This window comes from Podarcis muralis, chromosome 14, assembly GCF_964188315.1.
Source record: "Podarcis muralis chromosome 14, rPodMur119.hap1.1, whole genome shotgun sequence".
Classification (NCBI taxonomy): Eukaryota; Metazoa; Chordata; class Lepidosauria; order Squamata; family Lacertidae; genus Podarcis; species Podarcis muralis.
This window is the reverse complement of record NC_135668.1, coordinates 5,267,642-5,284,907: the sequence shown is the minus strand read 5'-3', so window position 1 is coordinate 5,284,907 and position 17,266 is coordinate 5,267,642. Positions and strand designations below refer to the sequence as shown.

General features: G+C 42.8%; 1 protein-coding gene across 1 annotated transcript in view; it reads right to left on the bottom strand.

The window, feature by feature from the left end:
* The window catches only part of MYO1E (myosin IE), a 109,123-nt gene that overhangs the window by 50,410 nt on the left and 41,447 nt on the right, over positions 1-17,266 (bottom strand). Inside the window, exons 5-7 of the mRNA XM_028707124.2 lie at positions 5,674-5,761; positions 3,026-3,115; positions 284-415 (exon numbers count right to left, since the gene is read on the bottom strand). Of these exons, the coding sequence (XP_028562957.2) occupies positions 284-415; positions 3,026-3,115; positions 5,674-5,761 (310 nt within the window). The remainder of the gene's footprint in view (positions 1-283; positions 416-3,025; positions 3,116-5,673; positions 5,762-17,266) is intronic.

Here is a 17,266-nt window from a genome sequence, read left to right as displayed (position 1 = left end):
TTCAGCCAAATTAGGACTTCTGCTGGAGGCTCCACATCCCTGCCCCAGGAGATGCTGCACTAAAGAACACAGCTTTCAGACTGAGGAAAGGTTCCCGGCCCCTAACATATGGAAACAAACAGGGGCAGTTCCTGCTCATTACAAAGGGGCTTACTCAAAAGAAGATTCTTGTGACATGGATTGTGCCCAACATTCCAAAGAGGGACCCCATCTCCACCCCCCAAAAAGAAACTCCAACAGAAAACCAAAGGCCTAACGCAAACCTCCCCGAAAGATAGCTAACCTGATAGAAAATGTGGAAGCTCCTTTCCCCAGGATTCCTCATGACCACCCGTGACTTCTCCAGCAGGAAGTTGGATATTTTGCCTCCATCTGGTTCCCCACCTGGACTAAACTGGATTTCAAAATATTTTCCCTGCAAGACATAAAGGATGCAGACTGCTGGAAATGGATGAAGTAAACATTAGCCTCAATGACACTAGGCCTTGCCAACTGTTGCAGGCAAGGTTTAAGTTGCATAATAATAACAATCAGTGCGGTGGTTTTTTCCAGGGGGTATTCAATGGTATGCAGTCCCAGCATCTCTTTTGTTGTTGTTAAAAAGTGTGGCACTTACTGTAACAACTTTATGGTGAGTACTGGCACCTATTTTTCTAGAAAAAAAGGACTGATAATAATTTTATGCATGGTATGCATTCTCCCAAGAGCTTTCCATGTGAGGTCTTGGGCTAGAATGGAGGGGGGACTAGAACTGGGGTTTGTTTGTTTTTTGTTTTGGATTAAAGGTGGCATGACAGCGGACAGGGAAACCACATGTAACAGGGACAGAGGGAGAGACCGGATTCATCTGCTTACCCCGCACAGTTGAGTTCCCCCAATATATATATTCCCCTCAAAATGCATCATTAAACCTTTATTCTTCCACACCCTTGAGACCCTTATTTATTTACTTCATTTGTATGCCGCCCGTCCAACCAAGTTCTCTGTGTGGTTTACGTAAACAATAAAATATACAACTCAATTAACAATAAGCACGCAGAAACTAAAATAAAATATATCACAATAGTAGGAAACAAGCAACTAGGATCAGGCTAAGACACAACAGCTAAAACGATTTAAAACCAAAGTACAGTCTGCTAAGGAGAAACTTGGGCCACCAGCAAAAAGCCTCTCTCACTTGTTGTCTTCTGCCTTATTTCATTAACTGGAGGAACCTGAAGAAACTCCTTTTCTGACTGTTGTCAAACAGGTTTCCAGGTTTCCTAAACATTTAAGATGGCTAAAGGTGCTAAAAAGCTAAAGGCTTGCCTCTTTCAGCAGGCCTTTGAATGCAAAGATTTTGCCTGTATGTTATCATCATCAATCATCATCAATCATCTTTGTACCCCACCTATCTGACTGGGTTGCCCCAACCATGCTGGGCAGCTTTCAACAAAATATAAAAACACAGTCATACATCAAACGTAAAAACTTCCCTATACAGGACTGCCTTCAGATTTAAAAGACCTCACAGTTATATCTCCTTGACATCTGATGGGAGGGCAGTCTACTGGACAGGTGCCACTACCGAGAAGGCCTTCTGCCCAGGCAATCTTTTAGTTAACTGTGCTGCATTAATTTATTGTGTTATGTTATTTAGTATGTAATTGTTTTATTTCTGCAACTTCCTTGACAAAACAAACAAATAAAACATATTAGACCAGAGACAAGAATGGGGGGGGGGGAATGAGTGTATATACCATGTACAATGACACTTATATCACCTTCAACATTGCAGAGGATGGGAAACCCTACTCTCTCTGCCCTAACCCAAAGAGGGAATATTCCTTCATGCTTCCAGAACAAAGAAGGCACAAACATTTGCACCTCTTCCCCCTTCAAACTCTCTCTCTCTCTCTCTCTCTCTCCTTGGTAGGAGTGCAGGAAAGGAAGCACAAATTTGTTCTTTGCACACTGTTCTATCAATATCCTCAACACATGGGGGGGGTGAATTCTGTTACTCCATTTCTTGGTTGATGTGAAGCACAGAGAAAGCAGTCCTGAGTCAGCAGTTTAGAAACCAAGCTGATCTGAATCACAGAGAGTGAAGGGAATCCCCTCCAAAAAAAGGTTGCACAGATTCTCCAGGCCTCCTTTCTTTGAATATCCCTCCCAGTCACACAAGGAGGAAGCAGTGCTTGGGAAGTTCATTTTGCAAATGAATTTGCTCCAGTTCCAGTTCACCCACTCCAACAATGAATTTGGATTATGAAAGATTAATTTGCAGTTCAATTCACAATTCATTTGTGACCCTGGGAATTTTTTTAAGCCTACAGAATTGTACAGGCTGCTCTGCTAAAGTAAAATATATATTTAAGACTAAGAAAACATCAAAATGTGTGCACACAGAGTGTAATGCAACACCTGCCCTAGGGACTCTGCCTCTGCTTGCTCCACTTGCCAACCACACACACACCCATGTCATGGGGTGGATGCGAGCTCCCATCCTCCCATCAGCTAGCCAACACTGCCTGAAGCAAGGCTTAATGGAGTGGGGTCAAGAAGCACTTTTCCTTTCTCCCTCCTTCAGGCTGTGTAAAGCGTATCCCCACCCCTCTGTTAAACCCTACTGCCGATGAGTTTAACAGAGGGAGGGCAGGTGCTTCTCCAAACCGCTTGCCTGGGCTGGCATTTCTCACTGAGCTGGCATTCCTATCAGGCTTTCACACCAGCTGCAGAGCATGGCAACATTTTACGTTCTTATGTATACAGGAAGATAAACAATGGAATTTAAATTAAAATGGAATTGAATTTAAAATGCTCCAAAGTCCCAGCACAAAAAGAACTTATGTTCAGTTTGCCTGGAAATTATAGGAACTGCTTTCAGATGCAATTAAGAGATTTTCTAATTAATTATTTGAACTAGTTAAACCAAATTAGTTCATTCCAAGTACTGAGAGAGAGAATGTCCCTTTTCCACCCCCAAAGCAATGTGTCCTCTTTCTCAGTGTGATGGCCCTTTAGCAATTTTCCATGGAGGACTTACAAATCTACTGGAGTTGTTGTTCCGAACTGTTTTGGCATTCCCAAAGGCTTCCAAGAGGGGATTAGACTGCAGAATTATGTCCTTCACATGCTAAAGTCAAAAGAATAAATGGGGTTAATTGCATATAAGGAAAAATACCTTAGTTAAAAAAATAACCTTCCAAAAGTTTTCATTAAGCAGTGCTGGGCTAGTTGGGCCTTTACACTTGTCCCAACAAGGCAATCCTTATGATCTTCAAGGAACAGGTTCCCACAGGGGGCTGCAGAGTCTTCTTGTGGATTGTTTTGGCAAAGGAACCATGGATACTCACCTGTCTCAATTATTAGGGAATCCTGTTGTATTTGTGGGGTGCAGGGAGAAAGAGGAGAGGATGCTACAGTGCCCCCCAAATTACTCTCGATTCTGTGAAGGAGTGACCTGATTTCACCAGGAGCTGGGAAAGCAAAAAGGAGACCCACTCCCAATGCAGTCTCAGGAGACCACTTCCAGGGATCCAAGTGGGCTCTTTAGACTCGTACTCTGGGCAGAGGGGATCCAGCGTAAACAAAAGATATGGTCTAGATCTGGCACTCCCAGTAGTTTTAGCTCCAATGTGCTTGTAGGTTCGATTCCTGCTTCCTTGGTCAAAATGAGGTTTGAAGATAAGAAAAACTGATGGAGGGCATAAGCCCTTGGTTTGCTCCCAGGCACCTGAACATTAGAAGGATCTTGTGGAACAGAGATGGAATGAGGCCTCTTCCTGGACCAGAGATCATTCTTAGAGAAAGTTATGAGGCTTGACCGTCTCAGGCACCTTATTCATGTATTAAATCCACCTTCAGACACCAGCCTCAAATGGGTGCACAGAGCCTCCAACAAGGTTGCAGGTGGACTTTTAATATTCACAGACAGATACATGCACCCAATCCAGTAATCAAAAGACAAATGTACCAATTTCATCACCTGTTTTCTGGCAAGAGTACAGTTTTCATTTTGGCTTTTGCAGAAAATGCTAGAATTCCCCCCCCAAAATAACGGAAAAGGCTATTTATAGTGCGCAATTAAACCAATTCCAGAAACAACACAGTGCATATTTCCGTCCAGTCACTGTTTCTTTGACTACTAACAGAGACTAAACCATGCAGACAGTTAGCATTGTTTCCCATGGAAAGAAAACAGGAAGGGCATAATCAACGTGAGTACAGTAAAGCAAATAAACAGCAGGGAGTTGAGGGGCAATGACAGCAGCCGCTTGGTAGGAGGAAGCAGCTACCAGTTCTCTTAAAATAGCCCATTTACCCATCCGCTGGTGATCTCATGGACACCTGTCAGCCAGATGCCACAGCTTGCTCACTGCCTTACCCTTCAGTTGCTGCAACTCCTCTACACCTCTGGCTGAAAAGTGCACACACAGCAAGGGTCAAAGTGGTTGATTTTCAGGCTGTTCCTTTTTCTGACTTAAGATGGCATTCAGGACGGAGAAGGCTCTGAGCCTCCAGAACTGGCACTGCTGTACCTGTACAGGTACACAACAGGATTTCAGGAGACTCCCTGTCCAATTCCTCCTACAGAGGAGAGCCTGTGTGGATTATAGAGGATGGGAGGGCTAGAGGGTGGGCAGCTGGCCACCAGATTTCAGTGTTCTAGAAACGTCACATACACAGCTATTGCCTCTTTACATTGGAAGCGGAGAGCAAGACACAGTAAGTAGAAAGAATTGGGGAGGGGAGGGCTGTCGTAAGTAAGAAGAGCCCTGCTGGATCAGACCAACCCCAACATTCTTTTCCTACAGTCCCCAATGCAATGCCCCTAGGAAGCCCACCAGCAATAGCACTCTCCCTCTCAAGCATACTGGATGCTGGAGGTGATATAGCCATCATGACTAGTTGCCATTGACTGCCACATCCCGCTATGCTGGGGTGCCTGGTTGTGATCAAACAGAAGTGGTGGAAACTGGGATTTCCTTTCTTTTAGTGGGAGCGTGGGGGAACAGAGGCAGAAATGAGAACAAATAATTTTTTGAAGGGCAAACATGAATGCATTTGAATGTTTTAGGTAAAGTCAAACTGTTCCAGCACAGCCCTCTACTGAAAAGGACACATATTTTTTTTAAAAAAAACCTCATCCTCGAAATCCATTGCTTGTTCTCAGCATTGCAACACAGAGCTATACTGCCCCCAAACATGGAGGCTCCATTGAGCCAACCATCCTGGCGGGATGGGGCTTCCACGAGTTAAGGAGGAAACAGCAGCTTTGAATGGGTGGAGCCAAGGGAAGGCAAGTGGGAGTAAGTTAGCAACAGAGAAGGGGCCTTCATCCGTTACAGAGTGGAGGGTGAGGACTGGGAGGCAACAGTGACACAGCTGAACAGGTCTATGTCAAAAGAGCACCAAAAAGCACTGAAGGAATTAGCCCCCACCAGTCCCTGTAGAACTAAGATATTGACATGATTAAAGATACCATTAGATGAACAAGCAAGAATAGATGCCCCTAACTAACCCAAGGCTCCTTTCAATAAGTTTCAACTTGTTTCAGCCTCAGATTAACCCACTGAGCCCATGAACAAGCTACACAGGAGTCCAAAGGGAATGTCATCTGATGACAATCAATGGTACAAATACACCCCCAAGTCAATGGTACAAATACTTCTCCCATCAGTATCCACTTACCTGCACTTTTGGACCTCCTCCTGATATTTTGGAGATGTAACTCATGATGCACTTAGCTGCCACAGTCTTCCCAGCACCACTTTCACCACTGGGGGGGGGGGATAGAAGTAGGATATATTTGAAGACATCCAAAGGCAGAGACCCCAAATACACAGTTTAGCATTACAAGTACAAGCAGACTCGAGCCTCAACCTCATGCGTTCTTCCCTTCCATTCTTGCTTTGCAGCAGCCCTTCTAACTTGTCATTTCATTCACATGCGGTGAACTGTGGCTTGTGCATAGTATGCCCACCTTCTTGGATTGAAAACTACAGTTCAAAGTGAATGTATAATCCTGATTTGCATGCAACCCATAGTTTCAAGATTTGGATGCAAAGACAAACAACAGTTTGCACGAAACCAGAAAATGAGGCTTCTAATCTCTGCATGTGATGGAACAAGGAAGCATACAAGCCAACATTATATCTGATCTCCTTTACATCTGCACACAATGTTTTTTATTCTGGTTTTATTGATCAGGAGCCTGATAAATTTGTTCAATATAAAAACTGTAAAACTAAGCAAGACAACAGTACAATATTTATGAACTGCAATAACCAGAAGCGAGTCCTATTCCTGCTGGCCTGACTCTTTCCGAGCCCTTCTTAAATATCAGTGAAATCCCTCTAGGGAACTGTGGTCATTCCAGCAAAAGGATTTTTCTAGAGTGGTTGTGCACCAGTTCCTCTCTCTTCTATTGCTTTTCCAATAAGCATATAAAAATGTGCACTCTCCTTTCTAATTCCATCCCTCTTTAGGGATCTCTCACCAGAAGCATTCTGCAAAAAGATGTATCTTAAATTTAAAAAACAAAGCAGCTATGAGTGACTCAAAGCCACTAAAGGTTGGGGGTAAAAGAACACAAGAGAGAGAGAGAAACATAATGCATCCCATATCCATTTCAGGGAATTTTGATGCCTCTATTAAGTGTTCTCATGTACAGTTACCAAAAACTGCAATGTGTGTTGAACATTAAAAAAAACATAAAGAGAAAAACTTGGGCAATAAAAGCGTCCTGTATAGCACCCAAGAGTGATGACTAAGTTTTACAGAGAGCCTTTGTTTTCAGCACTACCTCATTTCAGTAGACATTTTCAAAAAATTATAATGGAGAAACAAATAATATATAGGTTAATAATATACATTTTGATTCACAGAAGAAGAGCCTGGCTGTTGGATCAGATCAAAGGCTTACTTAGTCCTCATAGGATGCCCATGTCCATTAAGGGAAGCCCCCAAGCAGGGCATAGGCACAACAGCTCTCTCCCTGCTCATGATCCTGTGGAACTGGTATTCAACTGCATACTGCCTCTGATCCAGGAGGGAGCATATATAGTGATCATGTCTAGAAGCTACTGATGCCCATGTTGGTGGCCTCCATCAAATCTTGTGGAAAACAGCTACAGTTAAACCATAGTTTGATGCTGGTTTTAGAGTAGTGGTACCTATTTATCTACTTGCACTGGTATGCTTTTGAACTGCTAGGTTGGCAGAAGCTGGGACAGAGCAAAGGAGCTCACCCCGTCACGCAGATTCAAACTGCCGACCTTCCGATTGGCAAGCCCAAGAGGCTCAGTGGTATAGACCACAGCGCCACCCGCATTCCAGTTAGATTACTACCAGACATGATATCATACATCTTTGCCCAGTCTGGTGCCCTCCATATGTTTCAGACTACAGTTTCCATCAGTCCCAGCCAGCATGGTTGTACGATACTGGGGCAGATGGAAGTTGTAATGTGAAACATCTGGAGGGCACCTGGTTGATGAAAGCTGATATAATACACCATAGGCTACTTTTGCCCCAAGCCCCAAGCAATACAAAAGCTTTCTCTAGCACTCTTAAAAACTGGTTGGCCTAAGTAAAAAACATTATTTTTAAGAGATGGTGTGCTGAGGTGGCTCAGAAGAGGAGCTATGAGCCAGGCCATCCCTTCTTCTTTGGTGATCACTCGTAGCTGAGTTAAGATTGTCTTCTATGAATATGATCTTAACAGTGTGTCCATATGTGACTATGGAGGGCAATTCTGGATCCGCACATCCTTCCATAATGGGGACAAAGGTTTATGGGCAGGAGTTGATCTTGGTGAGGATTTGCCAAATGTGCCTTCCTCTTAGCTCATTTTCCCCTTTCGTCCTGAGTTTGTGCTTCTTCAAAGTCCATGACACCTTTAGTGAAGGCTGTTCTCCAACTGCAGTGCTGGCAGGCCAGTGTTTCCCAGCTGTCGGTGTTTATACAGTGGCACCTCTGGTTACGAACGGGATCCATTCCGGAGACCCATTCGCAACATGAAAAGAGCACAACCCGCAGCGGCGTGTCTGTGCACACACGGGTTGCAACTCGCCGCTTCTGCACATGCACGTGACATCATTTTGCGCTTCTGCGCATGCGCAAGTGGCAAAACCCAGAAGTAACCCTTTCTGGTACTTCTGGGTCGCCGCGAGACGTAACCTGAAAGAACATAACATGAAGCGGATGTAACATGAGGTGTGACTATATTACATTTTTAAATATTTGCCTTAAGATTTGCCTTAAACCTCTTTTGCTATCCACCGACATTACACTTTCCATTCTTAAATTGGGAATAGAGTAGTTGCTCTGGAAGACGATAATCTGGCATGTACTATGCCTGAAAGGGGCCCATCAGTGGTGAGAAAGATTATTGGTGGGAAATGGTCCTTCTGTTGCCTGGCCCTTTTCACTGGAGAGGTCAGTCATTGAATCCGGGGGTCCTTCTGCATGCAGAGCAGGTGCTCTTGAGGTACTGAAGCCACAGTTAGTTGAAAACAGAAAGTAATGCTTCCAAACCTCTGTTTGTGGCTGTTCCTGAGCAGGCGAGAGCCCACAAGCCTATTATTTGAAGCCTGCCCTTCATCATAATAGATCCCAGGGTGGAGTATAATGCATAAATTACAATGCACAGCTCACATAAAATCAACTGAAAGCAATTGAAACTATAAATCAATGTGAACAATAGGAACAGCTAAAAATACAACACTGAAACCCCAGCAGTTATAGAAGCTGCAAAGCAGGCTTCCTTAGGATTAAACTTCAATGCTACATCTGAGCCTTCCCAGCGTCTGTGAAGCCATTTTGAAAATTCATAAAGCATTCTGTAAATCCTGTTTCTAAATACTCATTTGGCTTGCTTTTATCATTCTGGGGGGACCAGTACAGCTGCTCACACACGTTACTTAACAACCAACCAGCTGACAGGAAGTTCCAAGGTGTTTAAAAACATGGCTTTTGTTAGGAAGTGCATAAATAGTCCGATTACAGAATTAAGGATTTGGGGACTCAAAGAACACACGGCCATATTCTCAACAAAGAAGATTTAAAACCTGCCTTCTAACAGAAATGACTCTATCGCAAGAGAGCAGGGGGAGGGGATATTTGTGTTGGCTATTTGCAGTATGGTAGCGCTGCAGATAGCTTGCTGGGGAGATCATGCATTAAAAATGAAAAGGACTCAAAAATAACTTAAACAAGGTTTTAATAAGAAAAACAAAAACTCCATTTACACTAAATACATTAACAACCAAACCAGACCCAACCACCAACCCAAACCCCAGGGTAATGGGAGAGCTAGGTGCTGCTCCTTATATACTACACCCAAATGCTGACACACCTTAATCAAATACAACTCAGCAGCACCTGCTATGTTTCACAGCTTTAAAGTTGGGTCTCGTTATCTTGCTCTGGCCCTTGCTCTGGCCCCTTTAAGATATACACATCGAGTGGAACAATGATGAACCTTTACATTTAAAGAAACCATTCAACATTTCCCCTGCGGTTCATCATTGTGGAACAAAAACAGAAAGCATACTTTGTACATGTTTTTCATGTGTAACCTTTGGAAGTGCTTTTGTAAAAATGTCCGCAATTTGACTGTCACCAGGAACATATTCAAATACAACCATTTCATCAGCAATTAGTTGCTTTACAAATTCTAAACGTAACCTTAAGACTCTAGTGCGCTGCGTATTGGTCTCTGAGCACAGGATAGCAAGTCCACTCTGGGAATCAAGGTAAACTTTTACTGGTAGTGTTACTTGCATCTGTAGGTCTGCAAACACTTGCAGATACCATTCTACATCACGAGTGGCCTGAACGCATGCACATAATTCACTTTCTGTTGTGGAGAGACAAATAATGGTTTGTGTTTGGGACTTCCATTCAAATGGACAACCGTTATAACAAAACACCATACCAGACACACCCCTGCAATTATTTTGTTCCATTGCATGAGATGCATCGCAGAAAATTTCAAAACCTTTGTCAATACATGTTGTAAACTGCAACCTATAATGTTTGGTATGTTTAAGGTACATTACCACTCTCTTAAGAGCAGAGAAACATTGTGTAGTAGGCTTTTCCACAAATTTTGCCAGAAAGTGAAAAGCATAAGTTATATCTGGTCTTGAGATTCTTTGAATGAAATTTAGCTTGCCTATAGCAGAACGATACAAAGTTTTGTTAGGAAATGGCTTGTCTTCACCTGTAAAGGTGAAACCACACACCATAGGTGTTTCCTTCCCATTTGCATTTTCTAAACATAGCATTTCAACAAGATCATCAATTTTTGCAGTTTGATGAACCAGAAAAGATCCATTTTTGCCTTTCTCAATTTGCATGGATAAGTAATTTTTAGCTATGCCTAATTCCACTACATCAAATTTCTTCTGTAACTGTGATACCACCTGTTCATATTCCTGTTTAGTTTTTGTAGAAATTAATACGTCATCTACATACACACATATTTTTTGTTACAGAGTTTGCCCTTTCCTTTATGAACACACAATTGTCTGCCTTTCCTTGTTAAAAACCAATATCCAGCAATTCTTTTGCTAAAGTTTGGTGCCAATTCCTTCCACTTTGGTGCAGACCATAAAGGGATTTGTTTAATTTGCATACCAAACCTTCAGCGGCGTCTATGCCTTCAGGAACACGCATAAAAATTTGTTCTTTTAAATCTGCAAACAAATATGCAGTTTTTATATCTAGGTGATAAACGGAATGTCCACGCTGTGATGCATCTTTTAACAAAAGCTTAACTGTTTCATATTTTACGCTTGGTGAATAACACAAATCATAATCTTCGCCTGGAATTTGTTGAAAACCCCTAGCAACTAATCTTGCTTTGTACCTTACAACTTCATTTTTGTCATTCGTTTTAACTCTATAAACCCATTTCGAATCAATAAGTCTCATATCTGGGGTTTGTGGTACAAGAGACCAAGTGTTATGCTCTTTTAAAGAAGCTATCTCGGAGTTCATAGCTTTATACCAATTTGCAGCTTGTTGCTTAGGTAATTTCTGAACATCACTATAGCTTTTTGGCTCAAAAACTACCTTATTGGCATACACAGTATTAAAATGTTCATCTGCAAATCGTTGTGGCTTCTGTCTCTTTCTATCTGAACGTCTCAGTCCAGAAGGAGAGTCAGACTTCTCAGACTTAATGGGACTAAGTAAACCACTAGTTTCAGGTTGTAAATCATTGTCAGATTGAAGAGGTGCCTGTAGGCTAAGCTCACGGTCAGAAAACTCAAGAGAATCTGACCTCCCCTCGGGTGCCTGTGACTTTAAATCATCAAACAATTTATCAGACTCAACAGGCTTTTTGTCTTTTCCCATTAATTCAGAAGCACTATTTCCTGCTGCTTCTTCTGCTGTTTCTTCCTCTTCTTCCTCAGTATTATCTATACCATCAGTATCTTGGAAGACAGCAACTCCATTCCAATTTACAGTTTGTATCATGCTTCTGGTAATATGAAATTTGCCAGTTGCTGGTATGTAAATTCTGTACGCCCCCTGCTGGTAGCCCATTAATTTTCCCTGGACACTACGTTCACCCAATTTTTGCTTAGCAGGATAATGCATAATTACATCTGAACCCCAAATGCGGAGGTATTTCAGATTAGGGCGTTTTTTAAACAGTTTCTCATAGGGGGTGACATCTAAACCAGTATGATAACTGCGATTTCTAACGTAACAAAATGCATTAAGTGCTTCAGCCCAAAAGTCTTTGGGCAGATTAGCATCATGCAGATACGTTTTAACCCCTGCCTGTAGGTCACGCTGCACAACTTCAACAAGCCCATTTTGCCAGGGACTTCGGGGGCAAGATAACTCATGAGTAGTCCCCTGCGCTTCCAGGAATTTCTCAAAATCCTCAGAAACAAATTCCCCGCCCCGGTCAGAAAATAGGTTCTTAATTGGTTTGTTAAAGTGCGTTTTTACCCAGTTGCAAAAAACTTTATACTTTTCAAATGCTTGGGACTTCTCAGCTATTGCATAAGTCCAACAGTATCTACTATACTGGTCTATCAGAGTAAGCCAGTACTTAGAACCTCCTAATGATGGTGGGAGTGGCCCAACTAAATCACAATGTACACGCTCAAATGGTTCAGTTACTTTCCTATCTGAGCACCTACCCTTGCGTGCAACCTTAATCTTATTCTTGCAACAGGATAGACATTGCATAAAGAATTTACATGGTTTTAAGTTGAGGCCATTAACGATATTCTTTGTCTTAATTACATCAGCAAAATTCAGGTGTCCCAGAATTCTGTGCGCCTCATGGACACATCCGGAATGAGGCCTTACATTCCTCAACCCCTGGCTTGACTGTGCTGCTCTGCAATTTATAGGCGATTGGGAGTAGGTGCGAAAATACAGTCTATATAAACCATCAGAGTCCCGGGCATACAATAAACGTTTGTTCCCATCAAAAAACTCACACATTGATTTTAAGAAACGCACAGTTATGCCTTGACGAGCAAAGCACCTTACTGACAATAAATTGTCCACTGACGGGCAGTAAATGCAGTTTGCTATTGTAATGTTTAAAGAGTCAAGTTTAACAGTACCTCTGCCAAGCGACTGCAAGACTTGTGAATTGGCTAAATGTACATTACCAATTTCCTCTTCGAAAGAAATAAACAAGCTTCGATCATTGCAGATGTGCTGAGATGCTCCAGAGTCTATAATAAAAGACTTCCACTTGGCATCTTTAATTCTTTTACGATTTGTAGTCCAAGCATGAAAAGCTCGCGGCTCGTTTCTGTCTTTACTATACGATGTCTGCTGCTGGGCTGACAACCGTGACTGACGAACAGAAACAGACTTGGGAGTACTTTGCTTTCTTTTGGCTCTGCAGTCCTTTGCAAAATGTCCTTGCTTATTGCAGAACCAACAACGCTTTGCAGCTTTAAATGCAGTTGTATCACCACAGGTTTGCATATGGCGTTCCTCATTCTTTCTGGAAATAGGAGTGCTTATGGCACAAGCCTCCCTTCTATCCAACTCGCCCATTAATCTTGCCGTTACCCCTTCCACAGTTAATTGTGCTGGTGGAACAGCAGATATCTGGCTAGCTATACCATCAAAGTCCTCATTAAGGGAACAAAGGATGATAAAAACATACTGAATATCAGGTATCACCATGTCCCTTCGAATTAATTCGCCGCGTATTGCCTCCAGACGTCTCAAGTGTGCTGCCAAATCATCACCAGGCTGCAACTTCGTCTGGTACAACTGCTTGAAAAACGACAATGCAGATGCTGACTCTTTTCTAACATGCACTGCTGCAAGACTGTCCCACATTTCTTTGGCAGTTTTCTTATTTCTTATATAGACTACTTGCTGGTCGCTGACTGCCAAATTAATTATCGCCCTGGCTTTTGCATCTCCTTTCGACCAAGCATTAGTCACAGGGTTAGGAGGGTCATCAGTTACATAGGTCCATACTTCTCTAGAGGTCAAAAGCGCCTCCACCCGAAAAGACCATAAACTATAGTTCTCATCTGTTAGCTGTGGGAAGACCAGAGCCTTCTCAGCTTCAGGAACCCGGTCAACCATTCTGGAACTCTTCCAGACCCACAAAAAATTACACTAACAGGAGAAGGAGTTTTCAAACCTTTCTCAGAGTCCAAAAATATGCAGTCATCCACTCAGCAGCTGGGCCCATAACCAAAGATGTTGGCTATTTGCAGTATGGTAGCGCTGCAGATAGCTTGCTGGGGAGATCATGCATTAAAAATGAAAAGGACTCAAAAATAACTTAAACAAGGTTTTAATAAGAAAAACAAAAACTCCATTTACACTAAATACATTAACAACCAAACCAGACCCAACCACCAACCCAAACCCCAGGGTAATGGGAGAGCTAGGTGCTGCTCCTTATATACTACACCCAAATGCTGACACACCTTAATCAAATACAACTCAGCAGCACCTGCTATGTTTCACAGCTTTAAAGTTGGGTCTCGTTATCTTGCTCTGGCCCTTGCTCTGGCCCCTTTAAGATATACACATCGAGTGGAACAATGATGAACCTTTACATTTAAAGAAACCATTCAACAATTTGAGCTACCAAAGGTGGCATAATGCCTACATGTAGTGCCAAATTCAAAGAGTCTGTGGTATGGAGGGGGGAAAGGTGGCCACTGAGGACGGCAACAATTCTTGTGTGAAATAGTTAAAACAAAAGCTGGCTGGCAGTAGTCATGTTTACTCAGACACAAGTCCCATTGAGCTGAATTGGACTCACTTGTCATATTATGACCTAGTTGAGATTCCTGCATTGCAGGGGGTTGGACTAGGTGCTCCTTGGGGTCCCTTCCAACTCTGCAATTCTGTGATTATTATTCTGCATTCCATTTGGAGAGGTTTGCAGGGAGAAGAGAAACAGCCACAGGCAGCTCAGCAGCCTGTGAGAAGTCAGACTCAACTATATGCTTAAATAAATTACGAAGTCCATGCATTGGTACTATTACAATTAAATGAAAAATCAAAGCAGGATTTGGTGCCAGAATAAAGTAGGAGTTTAGCTGGTGGAGGTTGCATTGAACAGGCTCAGTCCACTGAGACACATGTACAGTGGTACCTCAGGTTACATACGCTTCAGGTTACATACGCTTCAGGTTACAGACTCTGCTAACCCAGAAATAGTGTTTCAGGTTAAGAACTTTGCTTCAGGATGAGAACAGAAATCATGTTCCGATGGCGCAGCGGCAGCAGGAGGCCCCATTAGCTAAAGTGGTGCTTCAGGTTAAGAATAGTTTCAGGTTAAGAACAGACCTCCGGAACGAATTAAGTACTTAACCCGAGGTATCACTGTATAGGGTGGAGAGGTCTGCAAAAAACCCCACCCCATTGTATTGAGTCTGCTGTTTACATTCATGCAAACCATGCGTAAGTTCTAGAAGATGCAACACCATATTCATTGGAAGAGCAAAAGCAGAATAAGTTAGGGGGGAAATGCCATGACAAATAAACTACAAACACACAAAGAGATGGATTACAAAATCCTTGAAGGAGGAGGATGCATTTAAATGCTGAAATATAAAAGCTGAAAACTGAACCCAAGGAATCATGCAGTATCAAGCACCCTGATTTCTAGGTAAAATTAAGTGTTTCCATAATGAAATCTGAGCAACTGGATGTTTAATTTTTAAAGGGTTATTCAATGAAGTGCAACACCCTCTTTGTTGTAACACAGCTCCAGGGGTCAACAGGGCAAGCACACCTGATTGTCTGGGCCTCTGTTATTCTCTACAACAGAGCTGGGGAACTATGGCACTCCAGATTTTTCTGGACTATACCTGCCATCATCCCTGGCCATTGGCCACACTGGCTGGATCTGATGGGAGGTGGAGAAACAACATCTGGGGGGCCACAGGTTCACTATCCGTGTTCCCCAGGCTCAGAACTCCTCCATTATCCACAAAGGTAGAGCCAGTTATCACATGAATTGACCTTTGGATCTAGGAAGACCTTTGAGCTCTTGATTTGCAAAACACCCCCCCCCCCAAAGACAATGCTGAGAAGGCGAAGGGCCTCGTGCCTGCTACTTCCTAGAAAAGCTAGGATGTCCCAGTTTCAGTCCTTGACATCTCCAGGTGGGGCTGAGAGAATGTCCCTACCTGAAACACTGGAGAGCTGCTGCATCATAGACAATACTGATCTAGATATAAGGCAGCTTTCTGTGTTCCTAATGCTGCACTGGGCAGCTGCTGTTGGTGCCCCACAAGTTCTGTACTTTTCCACATGGCCACCACAAGACTTTGACTGGGCAGCCCCTCCAGCAAAAGTGGAGAGAGGTCTAGATTTGTGTAACTGTGTCTGACAGGGTTTCAGTGCCACTTGTGTATTAGTTTTAAGCCTGCCTTTCTCATCTTTGCAGAGGTGGACTTTAAATGAGGTTTATTCCACAGACCCATTCTGAACCAATAAATCAGACAATGGGATCTGCTTCCCAAATGGTTCACAGTCCTCCTCCATCCGGACCCTGAGTGCCCAGTAGCATCTTATAAATAGCTGCAGTTGCCCCCTTCAACCCCTGTGGATGAGCTGCTTGCCTTTTAATTGTTGCAGCCTACCCTGGGACGTTATGATGAAGGGGCTAGTATTATTAATAATAATAAATTTCATCATCATCAATCTTTATTACGGTTCAGAGACCCAACAAATCATTACAAAGCAATACACAATTCATACAGCCTACCTCCAGGTTAGACAGGCATTTTGTTCAGAATATAGGGATTATTTGTTCTTGCAACCACCGATAAAAACTTTGCCACCACTAATGTTCTAGCATTTGTCCGGTCTTCCAATAGGAACCTGACATAGTGAGCCTCTGATTTTCCCGGGAAAGGTACCAGCAAGGGTAGTATCAGTTCAGCCCTGGCTTGCTCATATTTTGCACAATGCAACAAAATATGTTTTATGGAATCGATGTCTTGAGCACACGAGCAAAGTCTGTCCTGGTATGGAACTCCTCTCAACCTGCCATCCAACACTGCAGAAGGAAAGACGTTTAGTCTGGCTTTGGTGAAAAGCCTTCAATAGTTTGGTACTGTCAGGTTATGGGACGTTATGATGAAGGGGCTAGTATTATTATTAATAATAAATTTAGATATTATCAAATTAATATGCAATGTAATATCATCTGCTGTAGGGACCATGTTTCTAACCACCAATCCAATGGCTCAAGGTAAAATTTTATTTCAAGCACGGTCATTCTGGGACCTAAGTGGTAACTGTCATAAAGTTGATACGGAGGAGAACACTTTGGCCACAGCGCTGCCGCGTGTGTGTCGCACAGCATAAAACAAGAAGCTGCATTTCTAACCACGTCACTGTTTCTTTTCTTTACCCCTAGCCGCACTCAAGGAGAATTCCTGTAAGCAGTAAAGAGTACATTTATTTTTAAGCTTCAGATTCCAGAAATAGAGTCAAAAAGCCACAATGATGATACGTTGGGAAATAAAAGACGGCTGGTTGCTCCCAGGCCAAGGATGTGTGGGGCATAATCGAGCATGGCAGGGAAAAGGACCCTGAAGATGACCGCATTTCAGTTATTGCCACAGCAACATAGCCACCCGATACAGAGATCAGCACAAAAAGATTTCTGAAATGCAGAGTCGGCCACTAGTGGCTCAAGGGCAGGAAGGTACTTGGGAGTTTATGACATATCAGCCAGTACTTCTTGCATCACATTAGCCTTCCAAAAAACAAATGAAAATGACTTGTTCCCAATAATCCAAAG